This window comes from Seriola dumerili, unplaced genomic scaffold (assembly GCF_002260705.1).
Source record: "Seriola dumerili isolate Sdu_G_001 unplaced genomic scaffold, Sdu_1.0 BDQW01000319.1, whole genome shotgun sequence".
Taxonomy (NCBI): Eukaryota; Metazoa; Chordata; class Actinopteri; order Carangiformes; family Carangidae; genus Seriola; species Seriola dumerili.
In genome coordinates this window covers 663435-690214 of record NW_019174574.1, presented here as the reverse complement: position 1 = coordinate 690214, position 26780 = coordinate 663435, and the positions used below count along the sequence as shown (strand labels likewise).

The 26780-nt window shown below is 40.8% G+C and overlaps 1 protein-coding gene across 1 annotated transcript in view; it reads left to right on the top strand.

The window, feature by feature from the left end:
- The window catches only part of szt2 (SZT2, KICSTOR complex subunit), a 119312-nt gene that overhangs the window by 33875 nt on the left and 58657 nt on the right, over positions 1-26780 (top strand). Inside the window, 20 exon segments of the mRNA XM_022759035.1 lie at positions 576-703; positions 2238-2505; positions 5046-5217; positions 5343-5435; positions 5701-5779; positions 6352-6642; positions 6875-7010; positions 8883-9007; positions 9122-9159; positions 9594-9779; positions 15017-15247; positions 16026-16278; positions 17020-17094; positions 18916-19082; positions 19447-19521; positions 20102-20222; positions 20413-20565; positions 21556-21658; positions 22563-22677; positions 23995-24082. Coding sequence (XP_022614756.1) covers positions 576-703; positions 2238-2505; positions 5046-5217; positions 5343-5435; positions 5701-5779; positions 6352-6642; positions 6875-7010; positions 8883-9007; positions 9122-9159; positions 9594-9779; positions 15017-15247; positions 16026-16278; positions 17020-17094; positions 18916-19082; positions 19447-19521; positions 20102-20222; positions 20413-20565; positions 21556-21658; positions 22563-22677; positions 23995-24082 — 2897 coding nt within the window.

Below are 26780 nucleotides of genomic sequence, written 5' to 3'. Positions count from 1 at the left end.
TGGAAGAAAAGGAACTAATCTTCTCATTTTATTTATAAAGTTTGAAATATTTTAAGTTTCTAATTTTGGAATTTAATTTAAACTGCAAATTTATATTCGTCACAGACAATATTATTGTGTTGCAAATTTATTCGTTTTATAATTTGTATAATGTTTAATAATGCACCATTTAAATGCAAAGTTTAATTAATTGTTTTATCTTTATAAAATATTTAACTAAGTATTTAACTGTGTAAGTCTTCAGACTTGTTACTGTGTTTTTAACAGATTCAGGGATCATTTATTCAGAAGGTGATGAAGTCAATTTGCTCTGTGTATCATCAGTCAGTAGAGCTGTGCAGGTGATTGTGTTGCAGCACTGTCAGTTTTTCCTTTTTAATCAATTTGCAGACATGTCTAAAACTCCCTTTTCACTTTGTCATTGTGGTGTACTGAGTGTAGACTGATGAAATTAAATTAAAGGATTTAGCATCAGGCTGCAACATAATAATATGGGAAAAAGTGAAGCACTCTCATACTTTCCAAATGAGATCTTCGTAACAGTGCCTGTTTGTCCCTGCCTCTGTCTCTGTCAGGTCACTGTCTCAGGACCGCAGTAGTCCGTCCCTGTGGACCGACCTCCTGGCTCAGCCTCACAAACACAAGGAGCTGGCCAACTACTGCAGCCTGCTGCAGGAGCATTACCACCAGAGCTACGTCAAAGGTGACCCCCTCCTCACCTCCACACACCAACATACACCTGCTCAGGAGTTATTAATAACTGTTTTCTCGAGAAAATGAAAAAGTAAACATTCAAAGTGTTTATCTGTAAGTGTATTTCTCTGCTGGTGCTGTATCCTGTCCAGTAATTACACAGTGATTGCTTTATTAAAACCTGTAAAAAGAAAATGGGTCATCTGCTGGGAGCTCTCTGATGTGCTGACGTCTTTACGTCACTAGAGGGAAAGCACAGGGAGGTATAGTAAATGTACACATTTAAAAACATTCAAAAAAAAAAAAGAAAAGAGACTGAACTTTTTCATTTCTTTTCAAAACTGAATCAAAACTATATATATATATATATATATATATATATATATAATACATATATACAGTATCACTAATGAACACACAGTATCTGTGTTGAACAGCTTCTAAATTTTGATTCTGTCTGTCGGTTCATAGTTGAAGCATTTTACCACGTTTTGCAACAATCATTTCATTTGTGTGGTAATTTCAATTTCAATACGAGCATAAGTTCCCTGACTGAATAGTAATAAAACTTTATGCTGCATATTTCAAAGACAAACATTAAGAACAAAGCAGCAAGGATTTTTAAATAGACAAGAAATCAGAGATATTTACATAAGAGGGATGACTGTGTTGGTCTGTTGGTCCACTGATCTCTTCAGATGTTTATGTTCCCCTGAGGATGGCCTGTGATAACCTTTGCTGATCCTCTGACTCTGACTGCAAAACTGATGAGGTTCCCTTCAGGCTGCTGTACTTTCTGTTTAGTGCTAACAGGCTAAACCAACATGGTGAATATGGTAAACGTTATACCTGTGAAGCATCAACTTGTTAGCATCATCACTATAAGTATGTTAGCATTAGTTTTAGCTCAAGTACAGAGTTGCTAGCTTGGCTGTAAACTCTGATTCTTGTCAAGAAAGTCTCAGTCATTTCTTAAAACATCTGCTCACTTTAGTTCTTTACAACTGTTACTCAAGGAGGAGGAAATGGATTATTCTTTTTTTGGAGACTATTTTCAGATGCGAATGAATCCACATGTGTGTTTAGTGAATCCACATTCAGTTTTAATGAGTATTTGTGTCACTAGGTCACATGTTCGAGACTTCAGTAAAAATAAACCACAGTGTGTGTTGATGGTGATGAAGGAACATGTGACCTAGTGACAGTGAGAGTCACTGATGTTCGGTCACTGTGTTTTAATGGTTTTGGAAACAATGGAGCTTAGAGGAAGAACATACATTAGACTGATACATGGTACAGCTATTATTATTCTCAACAGTCTGAGTCTATGAAACACGTAGATGTGTGCATCAGAAAAACACATAAATATACATGTGTTGGCTCCAGGTTGACTGTAATTCAGTGAGCTGCACTGTTGCAAAGCTACAAAAGTTGTTCAGTTCTCTTTTCTGAGACACAGCTGTACGTTAAGCGTGTTCTTTTAAAACACAGATGAGTCAGTGGATCTGAGCATTAGTTACTGATTGGCTCCCTGTGCTCCACAGGTGTGTACCGCAGCCTGCAGCAGTCCTGCAGCATCAGCTCCCAGGACGTCCTGATGGCTATGGACTACTGTGAAGAGTCCCTACAGGAGATTGACATCACCTCCTTCCTGCAGACCCTCTGTGGACACATCAGGGTCTTCAGGGATCATGGGGAGGCTCCAGGATGGAGAGCAAATCCAAAACCTTCAAGGAGTCCTGCCACTTTCATCATCGGAGAGGTTGAAGAGGACCGGCCAAGTGACAGGGTTGCAGTGGCCTCCATGTCCAGGTAAGACCGAGGAGTCATCAGGGTCAGATAAAGTGATCCTGAACCTTGTGTGAAACTGAATGAGGAATGTTTATTCAACATGAGCAGCATTAAACATTCAGTGTTTATTACAAACATTAAAGTGTGACTACATTCAATTGAATGAATATCTGCCAAAAAATGCAGGATCATTGTTGTTCTTGTCCACATTGAAAACAAACATTGACAGTGCAGCTGAAACTGTGTAATCCTCAACTAATGACATTAACAGAAGCTAACTGGAGTCATGAGTTATCCGACCTGGAGTCAGTCAGTGAAACCAGTTTTGAGGTTGTGGGTCAGAGACACTTTGCGCTCTATTTTAACGAACCAAAGATCATGGTCTGAAGCATGTGGTGTGTCCATATCTTCATTGCTATTTTAACAGTGGAAAAAACAGTCTCTGCTCCAGGCACATGGTTCAAAAGGGTTGTACTTAGTCTCTTAATTATTCATGGGAGTGTTTTGGGCGTAACATCCAATAAACCAATCACAGTGCCATCTTCCATTCCCTTTGAAAGCCAGGCACCTGCACCTTGGCATATTGCTATTATAATGGGGTTAGATTCTATTTGCGGTCAGTTGATCACATATTGTGACCCCACATCAAGTTTCAGGGTGTCTGTCCACCTGCTGAAGCTCAGGAGAAGCTGCTGATGCAGCTGGACAATGACCCCATCCATCAAAGAAAATCCACCATCTAAAGTGGTCCAGTCAGAGCCCAGATCCTAATCCAGTAGAGATACTGTGGACTGAGTTTGAAGAGCCAGACATCCTGAGAATTTGTCTGACTGAAGCAGCTCTATCAGAAGAATGGTCGAAACTTCCTTCTGTCATAGTCAAATGACATGCTGGCAGCAAGTTTGCATAGCTCGTAGTTTTTTGCAATATATTTGTGTATATTAGTATATTTCTTGTTGATCGATGTTTTTTATTCTACGTCGTTGTTTCATCTGACAATGGAGAAGATAATGTACACAAAGGAAGAACTCCTGGCTTTAAAGTTTACCAGATATGGAATTAAACATCCCATCCAATTCCGGCTGAGCTGAAGAAGCTGTTCTGTGGATGCAGAGTCGGGGCTAAGCTAAAGGCTAGGAAGATGGAGATATAAGCCTTTTCTACCATCGATCCTCATGGGAAATGTCAACTCCCTGGCTAACAAGTGTGATGAACTGGAGGCACTAGTGAAGAACCAGTGAGCATATCGTGAGTGTAGTCTTGTGTTTCACGGAGACCTGGTTAAATGACAACACTCCTGACTGTTGTGTGGATTTACCCAGCTTCACTATAGTACGAGTGGTGAGAGACGCCAGAGCAAGTGGGAATAATACAGGTGGAGGACTGGTTCTGCTTGTGAACAATAGATGGTTCAACCCCGGTCACATCACAGTGAAGGAGAAGATCTGCTGTCGGGATATTAATAATAATGATAATAATACATTTTATTTAAAGGCGCCTTTCTTGGCACTCAAGGACACCGTACACAGTTACACAAATTGAGATTAAAACACATTAAGAATTAATTAATTAATTAACAACAATAAAAATGAAATATAAAAATAAAAACAATACAAAAGTGACAGAGCAATTGGCATCAGATGGAAAAGTATTGAACTGTTGGCACTTGGTCTTAGACCGTACTATGTATCAGCTCTACCACCACTTGGCAGATCAGATCATAAACTGTTTTTGTTATTATTATTATTATTATTATTATTATTATTATTATTATTATTATTATCAATATCAACAATGAGCTAATGGATACATGAATTTCCCCTAAGGGATAATTAAAGTGTCTATCTATCTATCTATCTGAACATTGAGCAGCTCTTATCAGCAGCTACCTGAAGAGCTGGTTTCAGACCAGTTCAACCAAATCCAAATCCAAGCTTCACTGACTTTCCACCAAAGCTGTTAAGTTTTAATGACAGAAAAGATTATGATCCCTCATTTGTCAAGTATCTCTAATAAAATGAAAGCTGTGAATATTTTGTGAATGTGGACTACTCTAACATATTCAGATTTGCATAGGAATGCACACAATGAACTGACTGATTTTGACTTTATGTGATGTAAAATCATCTAAATATACCTTGATGGTTGACAGGTATTTGTTTCTGATAAATAAAACATCAGTGATGTGTGTTGCTTTTGACTCAATTAATAGAATTATCCTTAAGCTTTAAAGCTGCAATGACCAATATGTTTATGTGAGCAATGGGTGAAATGACCATGTGTGATATGCCAGGGGTCACACATGGTGATGAACACTCACTGTACCCACCCTGCTTAGCAGCCAACAGAACAGGCTGGCAACTAAACAGTCTGATAAGATCAGTTTTTTGTTTACAACATGGCAGCATTTTGATGGCAGTCTCAGTCTGATGGCTGATTTCTCTCCACACAAGGACTAACATCACAGTGAAGGCTGTGAATTTACTGAAGTCTACAGCACATCATTTCTCAGTTTCAGAGAGCTAACACAATTATTTATGTTGTGATATTTGTGGCAGTAGTATTGACATGGAGGATTCCAGTGAAGCTGAGTCTAGAGGGAAGTCCTCTGCTCCCACATCTCCTCTGACCCTGGATGAATCCAGGACAGCCAAGATCCCAGAGTTCCCTCTGACTCTGCTCCAGACACAGCCCAAGTGTGAAGTGTATCCAGACCTGCACAGAATCATACAGGTACCGTCTGCAGTCCTTCACCATCTTAATGTCACATTGTGATTTCATTATAGACTCAGTCATTAGTGAGTACATGATTTAATTTCCACCATATGAAACTGACATTTAAGTGAATCATTTCACAGGATAAATTCATGGAGATCGTGTCTCACTATTTCAAAACGGTGCCCTCCAACCCACACTACTTCTTCTACTGCCCCCCGTCATCCAAGAGAGAGGTAAGATGACAAACTGCTTTTATCCAGACTGACTTTGCTGTGCTCATAATTCTCATTATTACTCATGATGAAGTTGAGTCAGAGATGGTCAACATTGGCTTGGCTCATTCTCAAACCTCAAAGATGAATGAATTATGTCTGAGGGTAAAGACTAATTAGAATCACATCAGCTATTGGATGGAGGGTGAAGCCACTCTCACAGCCCACATAAGTGCTGCTGTTGATTGGCCTGGATTAACCTTTGACTTGTGGCTTGTCTCCACAGGAGGACTCGGAGGACGATGAGATAGAAAGAAGACCCAGTGAGGAGCTGGTGTCAGAAGCTGAGCCGGCCACAGAGGACGGTGAGCATCATTCAAATCATTACAATTCACTTTTTCCCTCATCATATAAACAGGTGTGAGTCCAATCAGCTGAGTTTACCACAGGTCAACTCCAGTCAAGGTGTAGAAACATCTCAGAGATGATCTAGAAAAATGGTGGAACCTGAGCTAAATTTACAGTCATAATAAAATGTGTGAATACTTATGTCAATGTGATATTTCAGTTTTAAATTTTTTAATACATTTGGAAAAATATTTCTAAAATCCTGTTTTCACTTTGTCATTGTGGACTGAGTGAAGACTGATGAGGGGAAAATGAGTTTAAATGATGTTAGCATGAAAACAGTGAAGGGTCTGAAGACTTCCCGAATGAGCTGTAAATTAAAACCAATCAAACACAGAATCAAATATAGTGATTATTTGTATTTGCTTTATATGGATACATTTACGAACATTTGTTAAATTGAAATAATATAGTCTGTTTTTTAATAACTGAATGAATTGTTTTTCATTGTGACATGATTTTTCTGTGCCACATAAAAATAAAGTGTGTGTGTGTGTGTGTGTGTGTGTGTGTGTGTGTGTGTTTGTAGAACATATGTCAGGTTGCTGTGTCATGACGGAGAGCGACACAGACTTGGTGGTGGAGTATGAGGAGTATGCAGGCCCCAGCTCCCATGGAGAGGGTGAAGACCAGTCCCTGTCAGACTCTAACACTGTCAACCAGGATCAGGACTCCTTCAGCATCCTGGAGGGAGACTCCCTGCTGGACCCTGAGGGGCAACAGCTGGACATGCCTCCGCTGTTTGTTCATGTCACATGTTCGGTCAATATGAAAAGCTGCCACGGCTCTATGCCCATACAGACTCTGCCTACCTGCCTCGGTGAGTACAGCCCTGGTTACACACCTTGTTAAATCACATTTGATTGCTGGTTGATCTCTGGGTCCCTTCTCTATTTAAAAGGCCTTCATTTTTTACACTATTCAAAAGTGATAGTCTTGATTCATTCATCATAACAGCAACTGTTTTCTCAGCTGCATCTTGATTCTGTATTATTTCATTGAAAAGTTGAGACATTGTTGTTGCAGTTCTCACTCCAGGTGTGTAATTGCAGGGGAGATCATATCCTGTCTGGAGAATGCTGAGGCCCTGCAGTCTGTGGATTTGAATGAGTTCTCAGTCACTTTAGATATTTTTGTCCTGACACTACCTCTGGAGATTGAAGTCATGGCGGATTTCCATCACAACAGGTGAGTCACAACATAAGGAGAGAGGATTATAGACGTGTGAATTCTAGTTTTTAATATTGATTCAGAAGCCTGTGATCAGATCACAGCATGAAAGTGATTCTCATCATTAAAGTTAACAAATGTGCTGAATGCATTTCCTTTATTACAGAACCTGAAACACTGGAACAGATCATTTGTTTAATATTTATGAACCTGTATTGTTAACGTCCAGTCTTCTTCTTCTTCATCGAATTTATCAGATCATTGTTTATTGGTATCAATCAGTGGAATATTAATCCATCAGTCTATCAACAGAAAAATAATATTCTTTGTTCATTGTTTAATTGTTTCGGTCAGAAATGTTAGTAATTCTACTCCAATGTGAGTAGTTGTTGTTTTACTGTCTTTATATCGTCTTATTATCTATCATCTCCATAATGCCATTTTATCGGTTTTACTGTTTTTGCGTGTGTGTGTTTCTGTACGGTATCTGCTCCCTCTAATTGTCCTTACTTATATTAAATCATGTTGTTTGTCCTCCCTCTGTAACTCTACCTTATTTCGGCCCTGCTTTTGACCATCATTGCTTTTGATTTGTTGGTCAAAGCACTTTGTAAACTGTGTTTTTAAAGGTGCTAGGTAAATAACGTTATTATTATTACTGTATGGCAGAATAAACTGAAGATTTCAGCTTTGGTTCTAAGAGTTTGATGGATGTACTCCTCAGACCTAGTTGTCTTTTGATGTGAGATGATGATACAAGTAGAGGTGGGTAATTAACGGAATTCTGACGTGTAGAACCTCTCACCAACTTCATCTTGCTCATGTCGTTTCATTCAGTTAAAACTTTCTCTAATGCTGCGTTCATGAACTGTCCCCTTAAAAATACTACCTCATGTTCAGTCACCTGACTCTGCCCCGTTCAACTAACGTTAGTCCATGTTCACTCAAAGTCAAAGTCAAGTCAAATGTAGACACAGCACAAAACAATCTCACTGACCAAAGGTAACACCACCAGTTTATTAAATCACTTGGACACAATCACACTGCTGAATATGAATAGAGCATGGCTCAAAAAAAGAGAGGGAGAGATGAGCACCTAAGTCTGGGGTGTTAAATTCAATCACAGAGGGGGCCAAAATTAAGAGCTGGGTCCTAGTTGAGGGCCAAACAGCGTCAATATTTATTGAAAAACACACTTAAATTGACCATGTTTTTCATGTATTACGACAACATGTTTTATGTGAACATAATCTGCTGTGACACCAGACTTCTTTTCAACTCTTCTACCTTCTGGAGCTTCTGCTGTATGTCCAGATCCTTGTACTTGTCATGATGTTTGGTTTTATAGTGTCGTCTTATGTTATATTCATTAATTACGGCCACATGATCTCCGCACACAAGACAAACAGGTTTACCTTTTATGTTAGTGAACAGATACTCTGCTTCCCACCTGTCTTGAAAGCCCCTTTTGTTAGAGTCCACCTTCGTTTGGCCATTTCTTTTGGGGGCGAGCTTAAATTTGACTCGAAGTGACTGGATGAGTATGTCAATAAAGAGGGGGACGGGGAGCTAAGCGCTTGCAGGCCTTGATTGCTGTGCCAACATGCCAGCTATTGCAGTGCAATCTGGGATTTGTAGTATCAGTGGTGTGAGTGCTATATACCAGCAGGGAAGTTCTGATACACATATGAACTTGTGGTCCAGATACAATTTTACGGTCCTTGAGTTTGACATGTATGACCTAAGTGATCATGAGAGTTTGAAATAATCATGACATTGATTTGAAGTCATGTCACCCAGTTCTAATACTGTAAATCTTCTCCTTAGAATAAGTGTCAGTTATGAAGCATGAAGTGTCAGTGTCACGTCAGAGCTCCTGTTTGTGTGCAGGTACACCTCAGAGAGCAGTGTGTCCCTGAACCGCTCACCGGGACAGCCATCGTCCTACCGCTCTGATGAGGAGCTGATGGCTGTGTTGGACAGTCTGAGGGGAGCTGGTGTTAATGGGTGAGTTTGTTCTACAGGATGAAACTCTGCTCTGCTTTCTCTTATTGACTTTGATTCTGTCAACAACAGAGGTTGTTTTTCTTCCATCAGGGTCTCTGGTGATCCTTTATCCAAACTCCCAGCTCCTCACAAGTTAGCGATCCTGGCCACGATGGATGAGGTGAGTCTGTCAGTGTGAGCTAACAAAACGGCAACACAACAAATAAGAAATACAACTTCAGAGGAGACACAATATATCATGTACTCCTTGTCAGTCTGGGCCTTCACATACTTCATAAGTACAAATAAGAACACGTCATGTTGAGTTTACGTTTTTTATTGAAAAGAGTGATGAATTCTACCTTTAACACTTCACAGTAACATTCTCCCACTGTGGATGCTTACAAGCTCAAACTATATTTCAGAGGCAGACTATTTTCAGAGGCAGATGAAACCACATTTGGCGCTGTAGTGAGTATTTGGGGCAGCAGGATGATGATGATTAAGTCTTTTAGTGCTGTTGATATTGGGAGGAGTTGGCTTACTCTTCACATCAGTATTTATGCTGTTACTGTCGACACACAGCAGTGATAAGTGTGTATGTGTGTGTTGTAGATCCGCTGGCTGCTGGAGGATGAGATCGTATCTGCTCTGCGTCACTCTCGGGTCATCAGCTCGGCCACACTGCAGAAAGTAGCAGAGCATGTTTTACGCTCCAGTGGTCGACTGCACTGTCACTGTGAAGATGTCCCACTGCAGTTTGTCTTCGGGCCAGACCAGTCTCTGGAGAAATTTAAAGAGGCAAGGACACGCACGCACGCACGCACACACACGCACGCACACACACACACACACACACACACACACACACTCAGTCGGTTCTTATCCATACTTTCAATTATATTTATGGCTTTAAATCATCAAACAGCATTTGGATCAGGCCTTTATTTCTAATTTCCCCAATTCATATTAACTACACTATACTCAAAGGTTTTATAGGGAACACTTAATCATCACAGTATAACACCAAGTCAGTTAAACTTTAGCTGACACTAGGCTGAAACCAACTGATACTAGACTGAAACCAGCTAACACTAGACTGAAACCAGCTGATCGTAGACTGAAACTAGCTGATACTAGAATGAAACCAGCTGACACTAGACTGAAACCAGCTGACACTAGGCTGAAACAAGCTGACACTAGGCTGAAACAAGCTGACACTAGGCTGAAACCCACTGATACTAGACTGAAACAAGCTGACACTAGGCTGAAACCCACTGATACTAGACTGAAACCAGCTGACACTAAACTGAAACCAGCTGGCACTAGACTGAAACCAGGTGATATCAGATAACACCAGTTGACACTAGACTGAATGATAACACAGCACAAAGAAGTCAGTAGTTTACAGTGCTTCCTCAACAGTTTTCAACTATTCTTCAATTTCACACATTTACCATACACGGTCCAGACCAGACTGGTCTTGTTTCTATCAGTGTGAAGTTGTCAATATTTCCTGCACAGATTTCCACATTAAAAGCCTTCCAGATGCTTAAAGAACATGATAATCTGCAGTTTGGTACAGGGTTTTGGGGACATGGTTTTGTATGATGTATGATGTATGATTTATTATAAAAGACTTTAATCTCAATAAATATGAATATAAATACATATTCTTCCATTCTGAACCAAACAGCTTGTTTTAAAAGGTCGAGGTTGCATTCCTGATAGACTTTTACTGTGAAACATCTGCAGGAAGTGTTGAAATTTATTGACAGAGAATGAAAGAGATTGTTGAGGCAGTCTTTGGCTTACTGTGTGGTAGCTGGAGAGAATAAAAATGTTAGGCTAGAGGGAAATGAGCTCCAGATTTGTCCTTGTGGCTGGCAGAAAGTAACGTCAGTTAGAGGCCTTAGAATGCATCAGGGAAGAAAGAGATGTGTTGCAAAGGAAAGGCAGTGTGGCCGCATCGATCGATACTTTTTAAGAAGTCAATCAAATATGTCGGATGAAGTCTAGCGACAGGTAGAAAACCACAGTTCGAAGGATATCAATAACACAGCTACAGAGGGGGAGTAGGAGACTACAAGAGGGGATGCAGCTGATATTGAGGTGAACAGGCCAGTCAGAGAGAGAAATATGGAGCAGAAAACTAGAGTTAAATGACCAAGGGCAAATAGCAAGAAAGAATGGGAGTCAGTCAATAGAGATTTGTCAGTAATCTTAAAAAGACTAGGAGGAAATGCAAGCGATAGACTAGAGAAGATGGGAGATATAATTTACTCCTATGGTACAGAAAGATTTGGGGTGCAAGACAGAAAGAGGGTTGAAAGAGTAAAGTTAGTTAAGTCTAGACGGCAAAGGGAAATGGAGAAATTAGTTAAGGAAAGAAGACAATTAAGAAAGCAGTGGAAAAGGGCTACAGAGGAAGGGGGGGGGATTAATGTGTTGCAAGAAGATTTGAAAGGCAGGCTAGCAGTACTTAGAAGGGCTGAATATCTTAGGAAAAAGAGAAAGAAGAAAGAATATGTAAGGACAGCGTTTTACAGGGACCCCTTCAAGTTTGTTAAAGGATTGTTTAACCAGGAAAAGGGAGGGCAGCTTAAGGCAACAAAGTTAGAAGTGGAAAAGTATCTAAGAAACACGTATTCAGATTTTGAGCAGAATAGAGTAGTAGGCCTTCCACCTGACATGCCACCATTAGGAAAGATAGATCATGAGATGGATGTTAGACCACCCAGGTGGAAGGAGGTTGAGGAGGTAGTCAGGCGTGCAAAGGCTTCTTCGGCCCCAGGGCCAAATGGAGTCCCCTACCGGGTTTATAAAAGCGCACCTGATATCCTAAAGTTTTTGTGGAGGCAATTAAGAATAGTTTGGGAGAAACAGGTTATTCCCAGAGCATGGCGTAGGGCAGGAGGTGTTTTTATTCCAAAGGAGAAGGAATCCTCAGACCTGAGTCAGTTTCGAATGATCTCTCTCCTAAATGTGGAGGGGAAGATCTTCTTTAGCATAGTCGCACGGAGATTAGCTAGTTATTTAGAAAGGAATAGCTTAATAGATACTGCAGTACAGAAGGCAGGAATACCAGGTTTCGCAGGGTGTTTAGAGCACACTAGCATGATTTGGCATCAGATTCAGGCAGCCAAGACAGAGAAAAGAGACTTGCATGTCATATTTTTGGATTTAGCAAATGCGTTTGGTTCAGTGCCACATAGCCTTATTTGGGAGGCATTTGATTATTTTAGAGTGCCTGGAGTAGTGGTTAATTTAGTAAGGTCGTATTTCCAAGATATTAGACTATGCTTAAGTACAACAGGGTGGCAGAGGCTAGAAATAAGCATTATGGCAGGGTGCACGATTTCTCCATTGGCATTCACAATGGCGATGGAGGTAATCATTAGGGCTTCTAAGTGGGTTGTAGGTGGAGAGAGGCGGCAGGATGGGATGCGCCTTACACCAATTAGGGCCTACATGGATGACATGACGTTGATAACTACAACGGTGCCATGTATGAAAAGAGTACTTGAGAGACTTAATAAAAACTTAAAGTGGGCTAGTATGAAAATCAAGCCTAGTAAGTCTAGAAGTATCTCAACAAGTAGAGGGAAGTTAAGTGATAGGAAGTTTGTAATAGAGGAAGAGGAAATTCCAGTAAAGAGTCTAGGTAGGTGGTACAAGGCAGACTTGAGTGACGGATAACAGGTTGTGCAGTTTCGGAAAGATGTTGCTGAGGGACTGGATAGAATAGATAAATCAGGGCTTCCAGGAAAGTTGAAAGTTTGTGGTGTCTACAGTACGGGTTAATTTCCCAGGTTGATGTGGCCACTGTCTGTATATGAGATTCCATTATCTGCTGCAGAAAAAATGGAAAGATTAGTAGCTTTTACATTAGGAAGTGGCTAGGTGTTCCTAGATGTTTAAGTACGGTGGCACTGTATGGGAAAGGCATACTTCAGCTCCCCAGTAACTAGTCTAGTGGAGGAGTTTAAATGTATTAAGGTTGGACAGAGCTCCTGTTATCTGGGAGTAAAGATGTGGTAGTTAGTAAGGTGGTTTCAAAACCCAATCAAGGGGAGAAAATGGAATCCAAGAATGGCAGTGCAGGAGGCGGAAGCAACGCTCAGGCATACAGAGATTGTGGGTAATGTCCAAATAGGCCGGGGAGGCTTGGCTCTGGCCCAGGCAAACCGGTGTGGAGTAGAGCAGGTCCCAAAGAGAAGAGAAAGCTAGTTGTGGAGCAGGTTCGTAGACAGGAGGAAATATTAAGGGGTGCAAAGGCAGTGGCCCAGGCTAACAGGACAGTGGTTTGAATTGGGAAGGTGTAGACAAGAAAAAGCTTAGCTGGAAAGAGCTGTGGAGTATGGAGGAAAGTAGTATTCAGATTTTTGATAGGGGCAACATATGATGTATTGCCAACTCCCCAGAACCTAAAACTCTGGGTAAATGAAGACCCGCTATGTTCATTGTGTTCAGGTACTGCAACTTTAAAGCACATTTTGTCAGGCTGTTAAGGTTAGTCTGTCGCAAGGCCGGTATACGTGGCGACATAACCAAGTTTTAAAAGCTTAGCTGCAGGAATTGAAGATTTACGGAGGCAGGCAAATTTAGGAGGGCCTAAGATAAAGAGAGTTGCAATCAAGTTTGTTCAAGAGGGAGAGAAAGTTGGTAAGACATCAAGGAGGCAAGGCAGCTTAGAGGATGCTTGTGATTGGGAAATGCAGGTAGATTTAGGAGGGAAAGCTTGTTGTTCCCCAGGAAATAGCCAGTACAAAGCTAAGGCCTGACATAGTCTTGTGGTCTAGGAGTAGAATGAGAGTATATTTCATAGAGCTGACTGTTCCGTGGGAAAGCTTCTCAGTTTGTAGAAGCATATGAAAGGAAAAAGCTTAGGTATGTAGAGTTAGGGGCAGAAGCAGAGCAGCGACGATGGAAAGTTAGGATTTGTCCAGTGGAAATAGGATGTAGAGGATTTGTAGCAAGGTCTGTTGTCTCTTTGGTGAGGGAGTTAGGAGGAAGTGGACAGAGTGTGAGGAAAATAGTAAAGGACATGTCAGATGAGGCAGTAAGATCAAGTCAGTGAATTTGGATGAGAAGAAATAATGGTAGCTGGGGGGCCAGCAGGGGGAGCACTTAGGATAGACAGACTCTTAAGAGAAGCAAGGAAGAAATCCATGAAGAGGAAGTGTTTTTAAGTGGGGGGTGTGGCCTGTGTGAGCCTCTTTGAGACCATGCGGTTAGTCCAGGTGAGTTGGCCTGTATTGTTTGTTTGTATTGTTTTGAATTGGTTTTTAGTGTGTCTTTGACTGTTTAGGTGAGTTTGTTTGTTTTAGGTGAGTTGTATGGTGAGTTGTATTGTCTTGGAGAGTGGGGGAGTAGGGGGAAGTAGAGCACAGCCTAGTCTGGCGGGGGAGAGAGTTTAGCCCAACAAGGCATCTCTCCCTGACTCTACCTCCCTCATTCAAATTGGCCGCCACTTTCTGGGAAAAAAAAAAAAACATCTAGTACAACAGAACAGAACTGTTTAGGGGAGTTTTTGTTTGCTGAATCTGCTAGTGTGTTTTGTCCTAGTTGAGTGTTGTTTGTGGTAGCATAGGCAAGATAAAGGAGAAAATAGTTGTGGTGTGAGGAGCAGTGATGGCTGGCATTAGGGGAGTGACTCTGGGACGCCAGTGATCACTGTCTAGCCTCCTGGAGGTGTCGTGGGACCAACTAGACGAAACACTGGTGAAAGGAGGTTCCCACCTGATGACCCCAAAGACATGTTAGTTATCACTGCTCATTAGTCTGTATAGCTAAATTAATAGTTATCATAGGATTTAGGATATTAAGCTTAGGGAGCTATTCACTGAGTCTGGTCCATTTTCTGTAGCACAAGTTTCTTGTGTTTACTTTAAATAAAAAATGAGCCACTACAGTACAACTTAATATGTTTTCACCCAGCTGTCACTGAGGACTAACCTGTTTTGAAAATGCACAATAATCCAACACTGATGCACTTCATTATAATTATCCTGACCAGATCACGTCTGATCTTGCAGGAATTCCGCAGAATCTCATTCTCTGGCTATGTCCTGAATGGGCAACAGGACAGTTTCTACTACATGTCCCTGAGCAGACTCCACCCACAGAGGATCCACGCAGCCAAGAGGCTTTCTGAGAGCACCGCAGACCCCCCACTACACACCAACCCCTGCAGCACTGCAGCACAGGTGGAGCACGTGATGCTGGAGAGTGAAGCAGAGGCTCAGGCAGCAGAGGGAGACAGTGAGGTGTGACATGTCGTTTCGCTGTGATGTGCAGAGTAACAACAACAAACAATCATTTTTATTATTTAGTGCAATTTTCTGTGAAGTATCTAATGATCCTCATGGCAGAGTGAGACATGACAGTCTGGGATCAGATGTTAGAAACAACAAAACTAGATCTCAGGACAGGGTCTCCACCTGACTGACTTACTGAGACATTTCCCTCTGCATGTCTCTGTTCTTTAACACAAGAGAGATGGAATGACTCCTGTCACATCAGTTATTAAAATACATATGATGCTAAAGCAGGTGAGACCCCTGTAGCACTCCTGCCATGTGTTTGAAAATTACTTTAATAAAACGGCTCTTGTTAAAAAATGCATTGAAAAGAACATGTGATGTGATTGATAATCAATAGATTCTTCTGATCAATTAAGTGACATGATGACAGTTAAACCTTTGTCATTAAATCTGTGGTTTTTACAGTATGATATGGTGTCCCTTGTTAGTAGAGTTAGATGAGAGTGGAAAACAGTGGATCTGTGATATGAGCTCCAGAAGATGAGACATTTGCAGCTGCAGTGTGATATAATCCTAATCACAATATTTGGCAGCACAGAAAATAACAGTAAAATCCTCTCTTACGAAAAGATTATTTATCACATTTATTCTTCTTGATCCTTGTGTGTGTGTTTGTTTTGTGATGTGAGAGCAGTTAAACATTCCTCACTGTGTTGAAAAGCTAACCCACCACTGTGTCCAGTCCTGTCATATCCTCTTCTGTACCTGTGTCCCACTGCAGAGTCAAGACAAGAGGTCCATCAGTGCTGCTGCTGACGCTCCCAGTGACACAACTGCAGATGCCAGTGAGCCAATCAGAGCCCTGAAGCCTGAGCCTGACAATATTGTTTATCAGAGCTCAGTTAGCATGGCAGCGGACCGAGGTCAGCCCAGTACCACCCAGCTCCAGACTGACTCCTGCATAGAGCCCACGTCACCCCCCAAAACACCATCCAGTGTCAGCCTGGCTGAGTCCGTGCAGTCCGCCTCTCACAGTGAGTCCGACGGACACAGTTATCACCTGTGGTTCAGAGACCTCTACATCTGTGTTAAAACCTCATCTGTATTAGTGAGGTATTTATCTGCATGAATGATCATAGGTGCTCTAAGCCCTGCACTGGATTATTATATCTGTCTAACAGTAATCATCATTACAAGTATGACCATAACACTTTTCCAGAGTCAGGTATCACTCTGCTCATGTCTCACTATAACGCCTCGGTGACAGCAAGTAGATAAGTGTGTTTTCATACCTGTCACATATTTTCATGTCTACAACGTCTGTGGGCACTTTCATGTGCTGAAATGATCAATTACAAATCACTTAATTGCACAAAGAAATAAAAAATCAACAACAATTTTGAGAAGTGATTAATATTCTGAAACAAGAAGATTTGCTGCTTCTCTTTGTTTTATATTGCTGTGCACTGAATCATCAGTTTGGCCTCTGATAAACTGCAGAGGAGATTTCTGCAACTGTCTATTAAAAGAGAAGAAGTGTGAGTGGTAAATGACAGTAGACACTAACACAGCTACCAGACCAGGTGGAGCCTCTTTATTACATTTCTGCTCCCTGCTGTTTCCTCCTTCCCAACATCACATCTATCACTGACAGATTTACATGAGCTGATTACTGTCTGGTGTTATCTTCTCAACAGGGACAGAGGCTGTGATGTGGCAGAGATCTGTGCGGACACTGAATTTCCTGACAGACATGTCTTTTTGTCTCTCCTCAGGCTGCGGCAAACTCAGGCCAAGTCGAGTCCAGAGCGTCGTGTCCAGCCAGGGCAGTCTGGACTCAGACATGCAGGGTAAGCTGAGTGATGGTTGACAGCAACATCAGTGTCTGAGGAGTGAGGTGGTCATTGGTCATTGTCACCAACTTGTTAGGTTTACAAAAAAATCAAAGCTCCCTTTAAACACAGGTTTACTCCACATTCAAAAAACCCTGTTGCCATTTCTGTCCCAGTGTAAGATCACATCACCAGGTGGCTGTCACCTGGTCGTTGTTTCCTCTAGCTGAGGATTTCGGATGGTACGACTGTAAATCTGAATATTGTGTATGTGTCAGAAATCATTTTACTGACCACAGCACCTTCAGTATACGGTCCATTATGAAGTTAGTCACCCTGATAAATAGCACCATCTGGTGGATAATTCACATCCTTACATTTTCTATATACGACAGAAAGATGTTAAGTCAGCCAAAATATACACTGTTGTGACTTTTCTCCTCTGTCCACCTGGTCTTTTAGAAACACCATCTGTCTCTGCCTCAGCTCTCCTGTAATGCATCATTCTTCTCTGACTGCACTCAGTAGTTTCACTGCCTCTCCATTCACTGTCTGAATGTCAATTACCTGTAATGATTTAAACAGTGAAAGTGAAATAACAGACATTGTTATACACCATCAACAGACAAAAGAAGAGCTGAGTCTGATGTCAGATGATGAGTTGTTAAGGTTATTTGGTAGCTCAGTATCAGTCAGGATCAGTTCAATATCAGTCAGGATCAGACAGGATCAATCAGTATCAGGGTCATCAGTGTCAGTCAGGATCAGTCAGTATAAGTCAGTATCAGTCTGGGTCAGTCAGTATAAGTCAGTGTCAGTCAGGATCAGTCAGGATCTGTCAGGGCCAATCAGTATCAGTCAGGGTCAGTAAGGATCAGTTAGTATCAGTCAGGGTCAGTCAGTGTCAGTCAGGATCAGTTAGGATCAGACGGGATCAGTCAGTGTCAGACAGGATCAGTTCAGTATCAGGCAGGATCAGTCATTATCAGTCAGAGTCAGTCAGCATAAGTCAGTATCAGTCTGGGTCAGTCAGTATAAGTCAGTCAGGATCAATCAGTATCAGTCAGGGTCAGCCAGGATCAGTTAATATCAAGTCAGGGTCAGTCAGTGTCAGTCAGGATCAGACGGGATCAGTGTGTGTCAGACAGGATCAGTCAGGGTCAGTCAGGATCAGACACTGTCAGACAGGATCAGTCAGTGTAGGTTACAGAACCAAACACAAAGCAGAAATGGAAATGCACAGTAATAGGAGGATAATATATATATATATATATATATATATATATATATATATATATATATATATAATACACATACATATTTGTTCTTATATTTTTTTATAGTTATTAATTTTTATAGTTATTTTATTTAATTCCCCATGAAAAGCTCAAAGTTCAATAAACAACCAAACATATCAGACATACATTTAGTTCATAGGAAACCCACAGTATTAGAATAAAGTGCCTGGCTGGTAGAAGAAGCTCCAGTGAATCAATGAACTCAGCCAAAGGAACCACAAGTTCTAGCCTCTGCACCCTGCTGAGGTTTAGGGGGGAGAATAATGAGAAGTGGTTTTCGTTTGTTTGACAGTATATCAGCATAGTGTCCTCCATCACTTCCACAGTAGTATAGAGATGAAGCTCCAGACACAATGATTGTTTTTTTTAACACTGACACTGCTTGTTATCATTATTACATAATGTATATGAATGTACACGGAGCAATCGGCGGTTCATCTATATGTGAAATTCAATTGTGTGTATGTATGACCAACCAGCGGTGGAGCCTGACTTTAAGGATGAAGATGATATAAAGTGTTCTTCCACTGTGTGTTTGAAGGTTATGATGGCGGCAGCAGTGACTCTGAGTGTGAGAGTCCCACCCTGGATGAGCAGGAGTGTCAGTCACCACTGATGCCAGACTTCTGGCTGATTGTTAAGATCCACCAGGACCGGGTGAAGGTCTACTCCCACTCCAGGTCAGACAAACCTCAGGAGAAGCCTGGAGTCTTTGGCTCATATTCATAAATCATTTCTAAGTCATTTCTAACTCATCTATCAGTTTCAGTTGTTGCTTTAGGTTTAGAAGTAAAAGAGTTGTATCATGTTTCCCAGAAAGTTCCTGTACCCAGCTGCTGTGACGAACTATCAGGCCTCAGCATTCACTTCAGTTTAAAATGAGGATGTCATTTACCATGATGGGAAAATGTCTTCTTGCTAAAGAGAATAACAAAGTCAGAGTCAGTATTTGATTGCGTCTGTGCCTGGATCTGTTCATTTCATAGCTTGTGTCATATTCTTTTATCCAAGGGGCTTCACAGAAGGAAAGGAGGGCAGTGCTGAGGAGCTGAAGAAGAAGGAGGAGGAGCAGGAGCTGCCTGAATACTTACAGCTACATCAGATGGTTGTCAGGAAGATCGGAGAGATCTGCAGGGTAGTCAATCAGGTGAATACACGTACATCACTGATCTTTATATTTATGTTATAGAAACAAGTCAGTGTCAGTCAACACTAGGACATCCAGAACACTAGGACATCCAGAAGATGCAGAAGATCAGAACAGCAGAACATCGAGAACATCAGAACACTAGAACATCCAAAACATGAGAACACCACAACATCCCGAAGATCAGAACACCAGAAGATCAGAACATCCAGAACACCAGGACATCTAGAATATCCAGAACATCAGAACACTAGAACATACAGAACATCAGAACATTAGAACATCAGTACACCAGAACATGAGAACATCAAGGACATGAGAACACTAGAACATCCAGAACATCAGAACATCCAGACTTGTTAGTTGTGGTTCTGGTTTTGTTTTCATCAGATTTCACTTCTAGAAACAATTTTTAGGTATTTGATTGCAAAAAGATTGTGATTTGATGTATATGTATGTATATTTCAACTAACACATACTATATATGTGATGACAGTCCTGTGCAGTGTGGGTAGTTTCTTTTAAAATGCTTCCTTTACTTGCTGCTCACTCTCTGTTGTGTGTATTTCTGTATGTGTAGCGAATGCTGCTTCAGGACCTACATGACAGCCATGTGTGTAACTCTCTACTGGTCGCTGAGAGTGAGGAAGACATCTGGAAGAGCGAGTCTCACTACAGGCAGAGGCTCAACACCTCCGACGGTGCGTCAGGAGAAAACGATTAGTGTTGGTTTGATGTGTTTTTGAGATTTGTTTTCTGCAGCCCAACACAAGGTTGTGGAGGTGAAAGAGTTTGTATGTGGGTGAACAGATCCTGTCATGTCTTGTTTGATGTCATGTCTGCTCTCTGCAGCTGTCACATGCTTGTGATTCTTTGACCCTGACCACACAGATTACAACACAGAGGAAAGCTACCAGGCCAGGGATTACTTGGCTGCCACCATGCAGTTCATCCCTGGACATTTTGCCTGTGACGTGGTGTGGAGCACAATCATCCACATTCACCCTCGTCTCAAGATGGGACCCAACATGGGGGTGTCCAGAGGTGAGTGGCAGATCTGAGTTTGAGATAAATAAACATGCTTTTGTTTAGGCGAATGAAGGACAGGTTTTAATCAACTTGATGATATATAAAATTCTGATTATTTCTTTACTTCTGTGCTGGTCGGTATTTTGGAAAAATTTGAGCCATAATTAATACTTTGAATGAACTTTGTAGAACTACTTGTGATAACTACTATTAATGATGTGCTTTGTAAAGTGTCATTGTGTGTGAATCTGCTCTTGTTCTTCATTTTACAGGAGAATTATAGTATATTTCCTGTCCTGTTTTGATTATTGTATATACAGTAAATAAGTAAATACATGTTAAAAAGTAGGTGAAAAGAGAAGACAGTCATTTGATGAAATCAGGCATAACTTCCACTCACAGCACTGTGGCACCCAGTTAAGACACTCTTGATCAGTTACATGGAGAAGCATATTCTCCATGTTAGCTTGTTGCATGTGTTGCTTTTTCACCTGACCTGAATCAGCTGAGGCAAGTCTGAGCTTATGTAAGAAATAAATTGCACTCTACTATAACTATAAGTTTACTCATTGAATACTCTCTCAGTTTCTCCTCATGTTTTGCACTAAACACAGTCCTTCCCATGTTCTTCATTGGAAATTACACTTACATATCCTTTATAAGTGAGGAAACTAATGACCTGTAAAGTTAAGTGTCACAAAAGCTGAGATTATATGCATGTTGTCTTTCATCTGGACAGGTGAGCTGATGACTGGTCTAACGAGAGACATGGGAACAATTCTACTCAACAAAGCTTTTACAGTTGTAATGTGCAGGAAGTTATTTCTCAGCAGCACTTGTGTTCACATGACATACTCACATCAACCACCTCTCAGTTTATTGTGTCTTTAGAACAGAGCTGTGGTCGTTCTCTCTAACACAGTGATGATGACATTCTGAAAACCAATAGATTTATTTAACAAACATACTAAACCTCTCATCGTGTCCTCTGTCTCCCTGTCATAGCCATCCAGGCCCTGCGATCAGTGCTCAACTCTTTCTGTGTGGTCAACAGGAAGAACATGTTTGTCTACCAGGAGAGAACAACTAAATCAGTCTTCTACCTCAGGTCAGACTTTCTCATTGCCGTTCATCTGTGTTTGTTCACTTCATCATTGGATGGGCTTCACATTTTTACTCAAGTGTTTTCAGCATTTTCACTGTACACGCTTGAGACGACTGTTGCAACACAACTCATCTGTAACTGAGTTATGTGGAGATTTTTCCTTCAGTCAGTTGCCACAGATGTGTTTAAGGCAGCAGTCTAGTGGAAAGGAATTTAAGCCCACCAGAAACTGCTGTCAAACATGGCATTGTAATGGTAGTGTGAGGTTGGAAGGAGCACTTATGTGTCCTCACAGTTTGTGTTTACACAGTTCACTAATCATTTCACTACAGCAACAAGACCAGAGTCAGGACAGTTCATCCTGAGGGGGAGCAGGAGGAAGAGAACAGATAGGAAGTTATTGAGTATTTAACACAAATTAATCATGTAGCATTGTCACCAGTTTCAAGTTAAATACAGCACAGCTAACTGGTCGGGTCAGAGTACAGTTAGGTTCTGGTTAAGGTGAAAGGAAACACCTTTTCCAATAAACCCTGTTTCTTCATGAAACACCCCATTGGTAGTTTAGAGGGGTCAGCTCACACATTCATATGAAACAGTTTGACCATTTACTTTGAGCAGACAGGACACATTGTTTTTATTTGTGTATATCATCAGTTTAGATTGTTTTCAGTTGTTGTTCACTGGTAAAGTACTGCAGTTTTTCTTTGGCACAGGAATGTTCAGCTTTGTCTCTGAAACATTTGTACCTTTGTGAAAGTGGCTTTCAAATGAAATAGATAGAAATACTGGGGAAGAAAAGAGGGAAAGGAAAGATGAGGATAATCAGTGGGTGAACAAAAAATGACATTGTTCCCAAAGAATCATAAGCACATGACTGTGTTCTTGTGTTCTTTCCACTTCCCAGACTTTGTGAAACATCGCTAACAGGGAAGTACTCTGATGTGGATGGAAACCTTCACATGACTCGCTCCATTGGGCTTTTCAGGAGTCAGGAGCCGCTGTTTTCTGATGACCTCACGGTGAGTGTACAAATACAGGAGCCAGTTTGACCGAAAACATAACGTAACGTAAATGAGAATAATGTTTATAAGTGAAGTTTTGAATGAAGCAAACAAAAACTTGACTTGAGACTTGAAGAAAAAAAGAAGAGACTTGAGTCTGATTAATAAAGACTGAAAAAACTCTATTCAAATTAAACAGCCCAGTTGAAACATGACTGAGATGAAATATTTGTATATTTACTTGACTTGTACTTGTCCTGTGATGACTTGAAATTCCACTTGTCCCTTAAAGACTTAAGGCCTGACTTTCACTTTGACCTCAAAGTCTCAAAGATACAGAAAACATTTGTGAACATGTGATGTTACTGAAAACATTAAATACCTACAAAAAAATCGGATTTTCATAATTTTCCAGACACCTCATGTTGTCGGTTGCCATGGCAGCACACAATCATTGCACACTATGTAAAAGTAACAGAGGAACCTCAGCCATGAAGTGTACATCAGGTCGGGATGAACTGAAAACACTACAGAGCTGCAAGAGACTGAATGAAGAGTATCAATAATCAATAACCTGAATATAATTTCATAGATCCACTCAACAACCCCCCAAACAATTGGTGACAAGAAAACAAACTTACATAACTTACACCTTCCCAGGTACAAATTCACAACATTGAGTTTCCTGTAGCTTGAAAACTTGACCCAGATGAAACATCAGTTTAATCATGAGAACCTCACTGCTGAAGAAAACAGGTTTTTTTATTTAGAACTTTTCAGAAGTTGTCTGTGGCCAAAGACACAGAGGATTCACAGGGAAGGTTACAGAGAGTCTTAGTTTGTTGACTATAACTCTGACCCCTGTACCTCTGTACAGCTCATCTGATGAGGAGGAAACTTTGCTTAGCCAGTTACAATGTATCGTCAATAAGGCAAGAGACCGCAGTGTTTTCACCTGCATCCCTATCAGATCAATCCTATCAGGGAGATGGACTCCCACCATTTTTACAGACCATCCTGTGTTTGTGGAGTCAGGGACTGGGATACTATGTAAACATGCTAACATATAGCCCCATCTGTAGAACTGAATCTTCACAACTTTTGTTATCTGCAGACAGACAGAGGCAGAGAGACTTAAGCAGATGGGATGGATATGGGTACACACAGGTGCTCTTCAAATCTCCAATTAAGTTGCACAGTTCATTAGTGAATAAACAAGAGCAAGAGTAGAATTTTGGTATGTAGATTTGGTCTGTGTAATAATTCTGGATCCTGATTAGTGATGTCAGAGGACTGGTGCCAAATTGTTGACATCTTTGATGTATCTGTCCTCAGGGGTCCAGGTCTTCTCTGGAGGGCTCTCGGCCAGTTGGACAAGTAGACAAGCACATCCTACTGCTGGTGCATGGAGTGGGAAATGCAGGTAAGAGTTGCAAAACATGAAGGACTGATAATGATTTCAACGTTAAAATTAGCCAAAGGTATTCAAAATAAACTCGTCGTGGAGTAAAAATAACAAATACAAGATAAACCAAGCTTTTTACAGGCTTCCAGTTTGAAGGCAGTTTCACCTTAGGTCTGTGTTTGAGCTGTGGGAAATGAAGAGTCAGTGGATGGGAGGAGGGCCATGAAGCAAAAAGAGCTATTTTCTTTGTTCCAGCTATAGATTTTTTGGGAGACCTGAAAGCAGCACAGGAGATTGAAGTATTTGAGCCATGTTTTGGTTATTTTTTAGACCAGACTCGATAGTATTATGTGTATTATATTGTACAGAGTTAAGTGTCATTGGCATAGCAACAAAACTTTACTGTGTCTGGGAATGATCACATTTAGTGGAAACATAAAGACTGAGAAGAGGTAGGCCCAGAATTGAGCACTCCATGACAGCATGTTTCCACTTCAGGGTCTGAAGGTGTGATCACTGTGACTGTAATCCAGGCTGCAAAGAAAGAGCAAGATAGAAATCAGTCTGTTGCTAAGATAGTGCTGAAGCTAGCTGAACCCAAATAGTACCCAAGTGTGTGTAGACCTGCAATTTTGGATGTGTGTGGGGAAACACCCAGTCTGCAGTGCAGCAGCCAACAGACTGACCAGGGTCCACAAGACCTTTCATTGGACTCAGTACTTAGTTTGTCAGTTCTACTGAAGGTTTTTATGCCTCTGTGCCGGCAACAGCTCTACATGTGATTATCTGACAGACTAACATTTCATAGTGGTGTTTACATGTCACCCTCTATCTGTGATAATTTGCTCAGTCCCTGCTCTCTGAGGCTGTAGAGGAGGGAGGAAGAAGAGTGAGAACTGTTGTCATTAATGCATAATCTGCCTCAATCATCCCTAAGTGCCTTTAGCTAACCGTATGCTCAGAACGCCATTACTCCTCTATATCTTTACATAGTTGTTTGCTGCTGTATTAATGTTAAAATATGGTTTATAGAACCTTGGTTTTTAAAAGAATTATAAATGGCATTTGTAGTTAGTGGGACATTTTACAGCTGAACAATAAGTTTTCATTAGTCTGGACAAACCATGTGATAGAGACAAACATATATTTGGTACTTCTATGTTGTAGGTTCTTGTTAGTTTCCAGCCAATTTATATGCTGATACTGATGTAACTGCATCAGCTAATATCGGCTGATATATTTGCTCTACCTTGTACTTCTGTATGGATATATTTTCTTGTATTACAGCACTAGTGTGATTAAAAGCTTCACAACCTGCATTACATTATATACAGTACAAAATGAATGCCATGAATAGACTTTATTTATCAGTTGATTTCATACTGTGTGACTCGCTCTCCAGATCATTCAGGCCATTCAATAAGCTTTATGTTCATGAATTATACTAATTATACAACCGATAGCAATTGTATAGCATGGGTGTAGTTATGTTTGGAATAAGACCGGGTGTAAACACAATGCCTGGGCCATAAAGGCAATAACACAGCAGAGTAAAGGCTTCACAGTCAATAGGATCAGACAGGCTAATTATTCAGAAGTGTCTTGTGAAGGTCAATGGTCTTTCATCACAATCCTGCAGAGGTGAGGCTGCTTCCTCTATACAGAACAAGTCTGTGTGCATTCACTTCAATCACAGCTAGCCTTGTGTCTTTACCATGAAAACTGTCAATCACTGACAGGCTAATATTATCACTGTTGCTAGTAGCAGGATGTCAGAGGTGTCAAGAATAAAGAACAGAACATTTACTGAACCTGTGACCTCATGGTGCAGCAGCTATGAACACATGGGTCAGTAAGTTCTACCCTGTGTCCATATCCAGACCTCAGCCTGGAATAAACTCATATCTGGGTTTTAATAAAAAAGAGGCCACAGCAGGATGCTGTTCCTCATGTGATGTCTTGATGGCGTTGTTGTGCTGGGAATATAGGCTGCCATTACATCAGTGATCTCTGAGATCCACTCACTGTATTTGAACTAGCCATCTTTAGTTTTAAAGATCACTGACAGCCTCTGTGTATTTGTGTGTTTTCATAAAGTACCACAAGATCTCTTTAGTCACAGAAGAAAAAACTGAAGTATACACACCACTTAATATCATAAACCTCTGAAGCATCAATACATCATCTGTATAAACAATTATCACTGTGCAGCACAGTGGTGAGCAGGATTTATTAAAAATGTTTTTTCATAGTTTAGCATGAACATTCATTCATTAAGCGAAGCAGCTTTTTCCCAGAGCTTTCAATCACATCTCATTATCCATCTCAGTGGATGGTCTATTCAGTTCAAATACTCAACACATTTAGGTCATGTAATGACACCTGAGTTATTTTGATATACTGCTGAGGAAGCCCATGAGATGCAGTTGAAAGCTCTATGAAGTGGACTATGAGTTAATTTTTTACATCAATTTCTAGAAATAATTAAAAACTGTCCTGATGGTTAATCACACCTGTGCTGCTCACATCCTGTTTCTGCGTCTGTCCTACAGAGTGTCATTGAATGTAGTGAGCAAATGTCCACATTCAATGAAATCATCACAAACTTGAACTTGAAAGTTTGTGACATAAGAAACCAGAGTCAAAAGTCTGAAAAAATCTTAACTCTTAACTTTGAATCAAGTCCACCTGTTGTCATGCGATCAGATACTATACA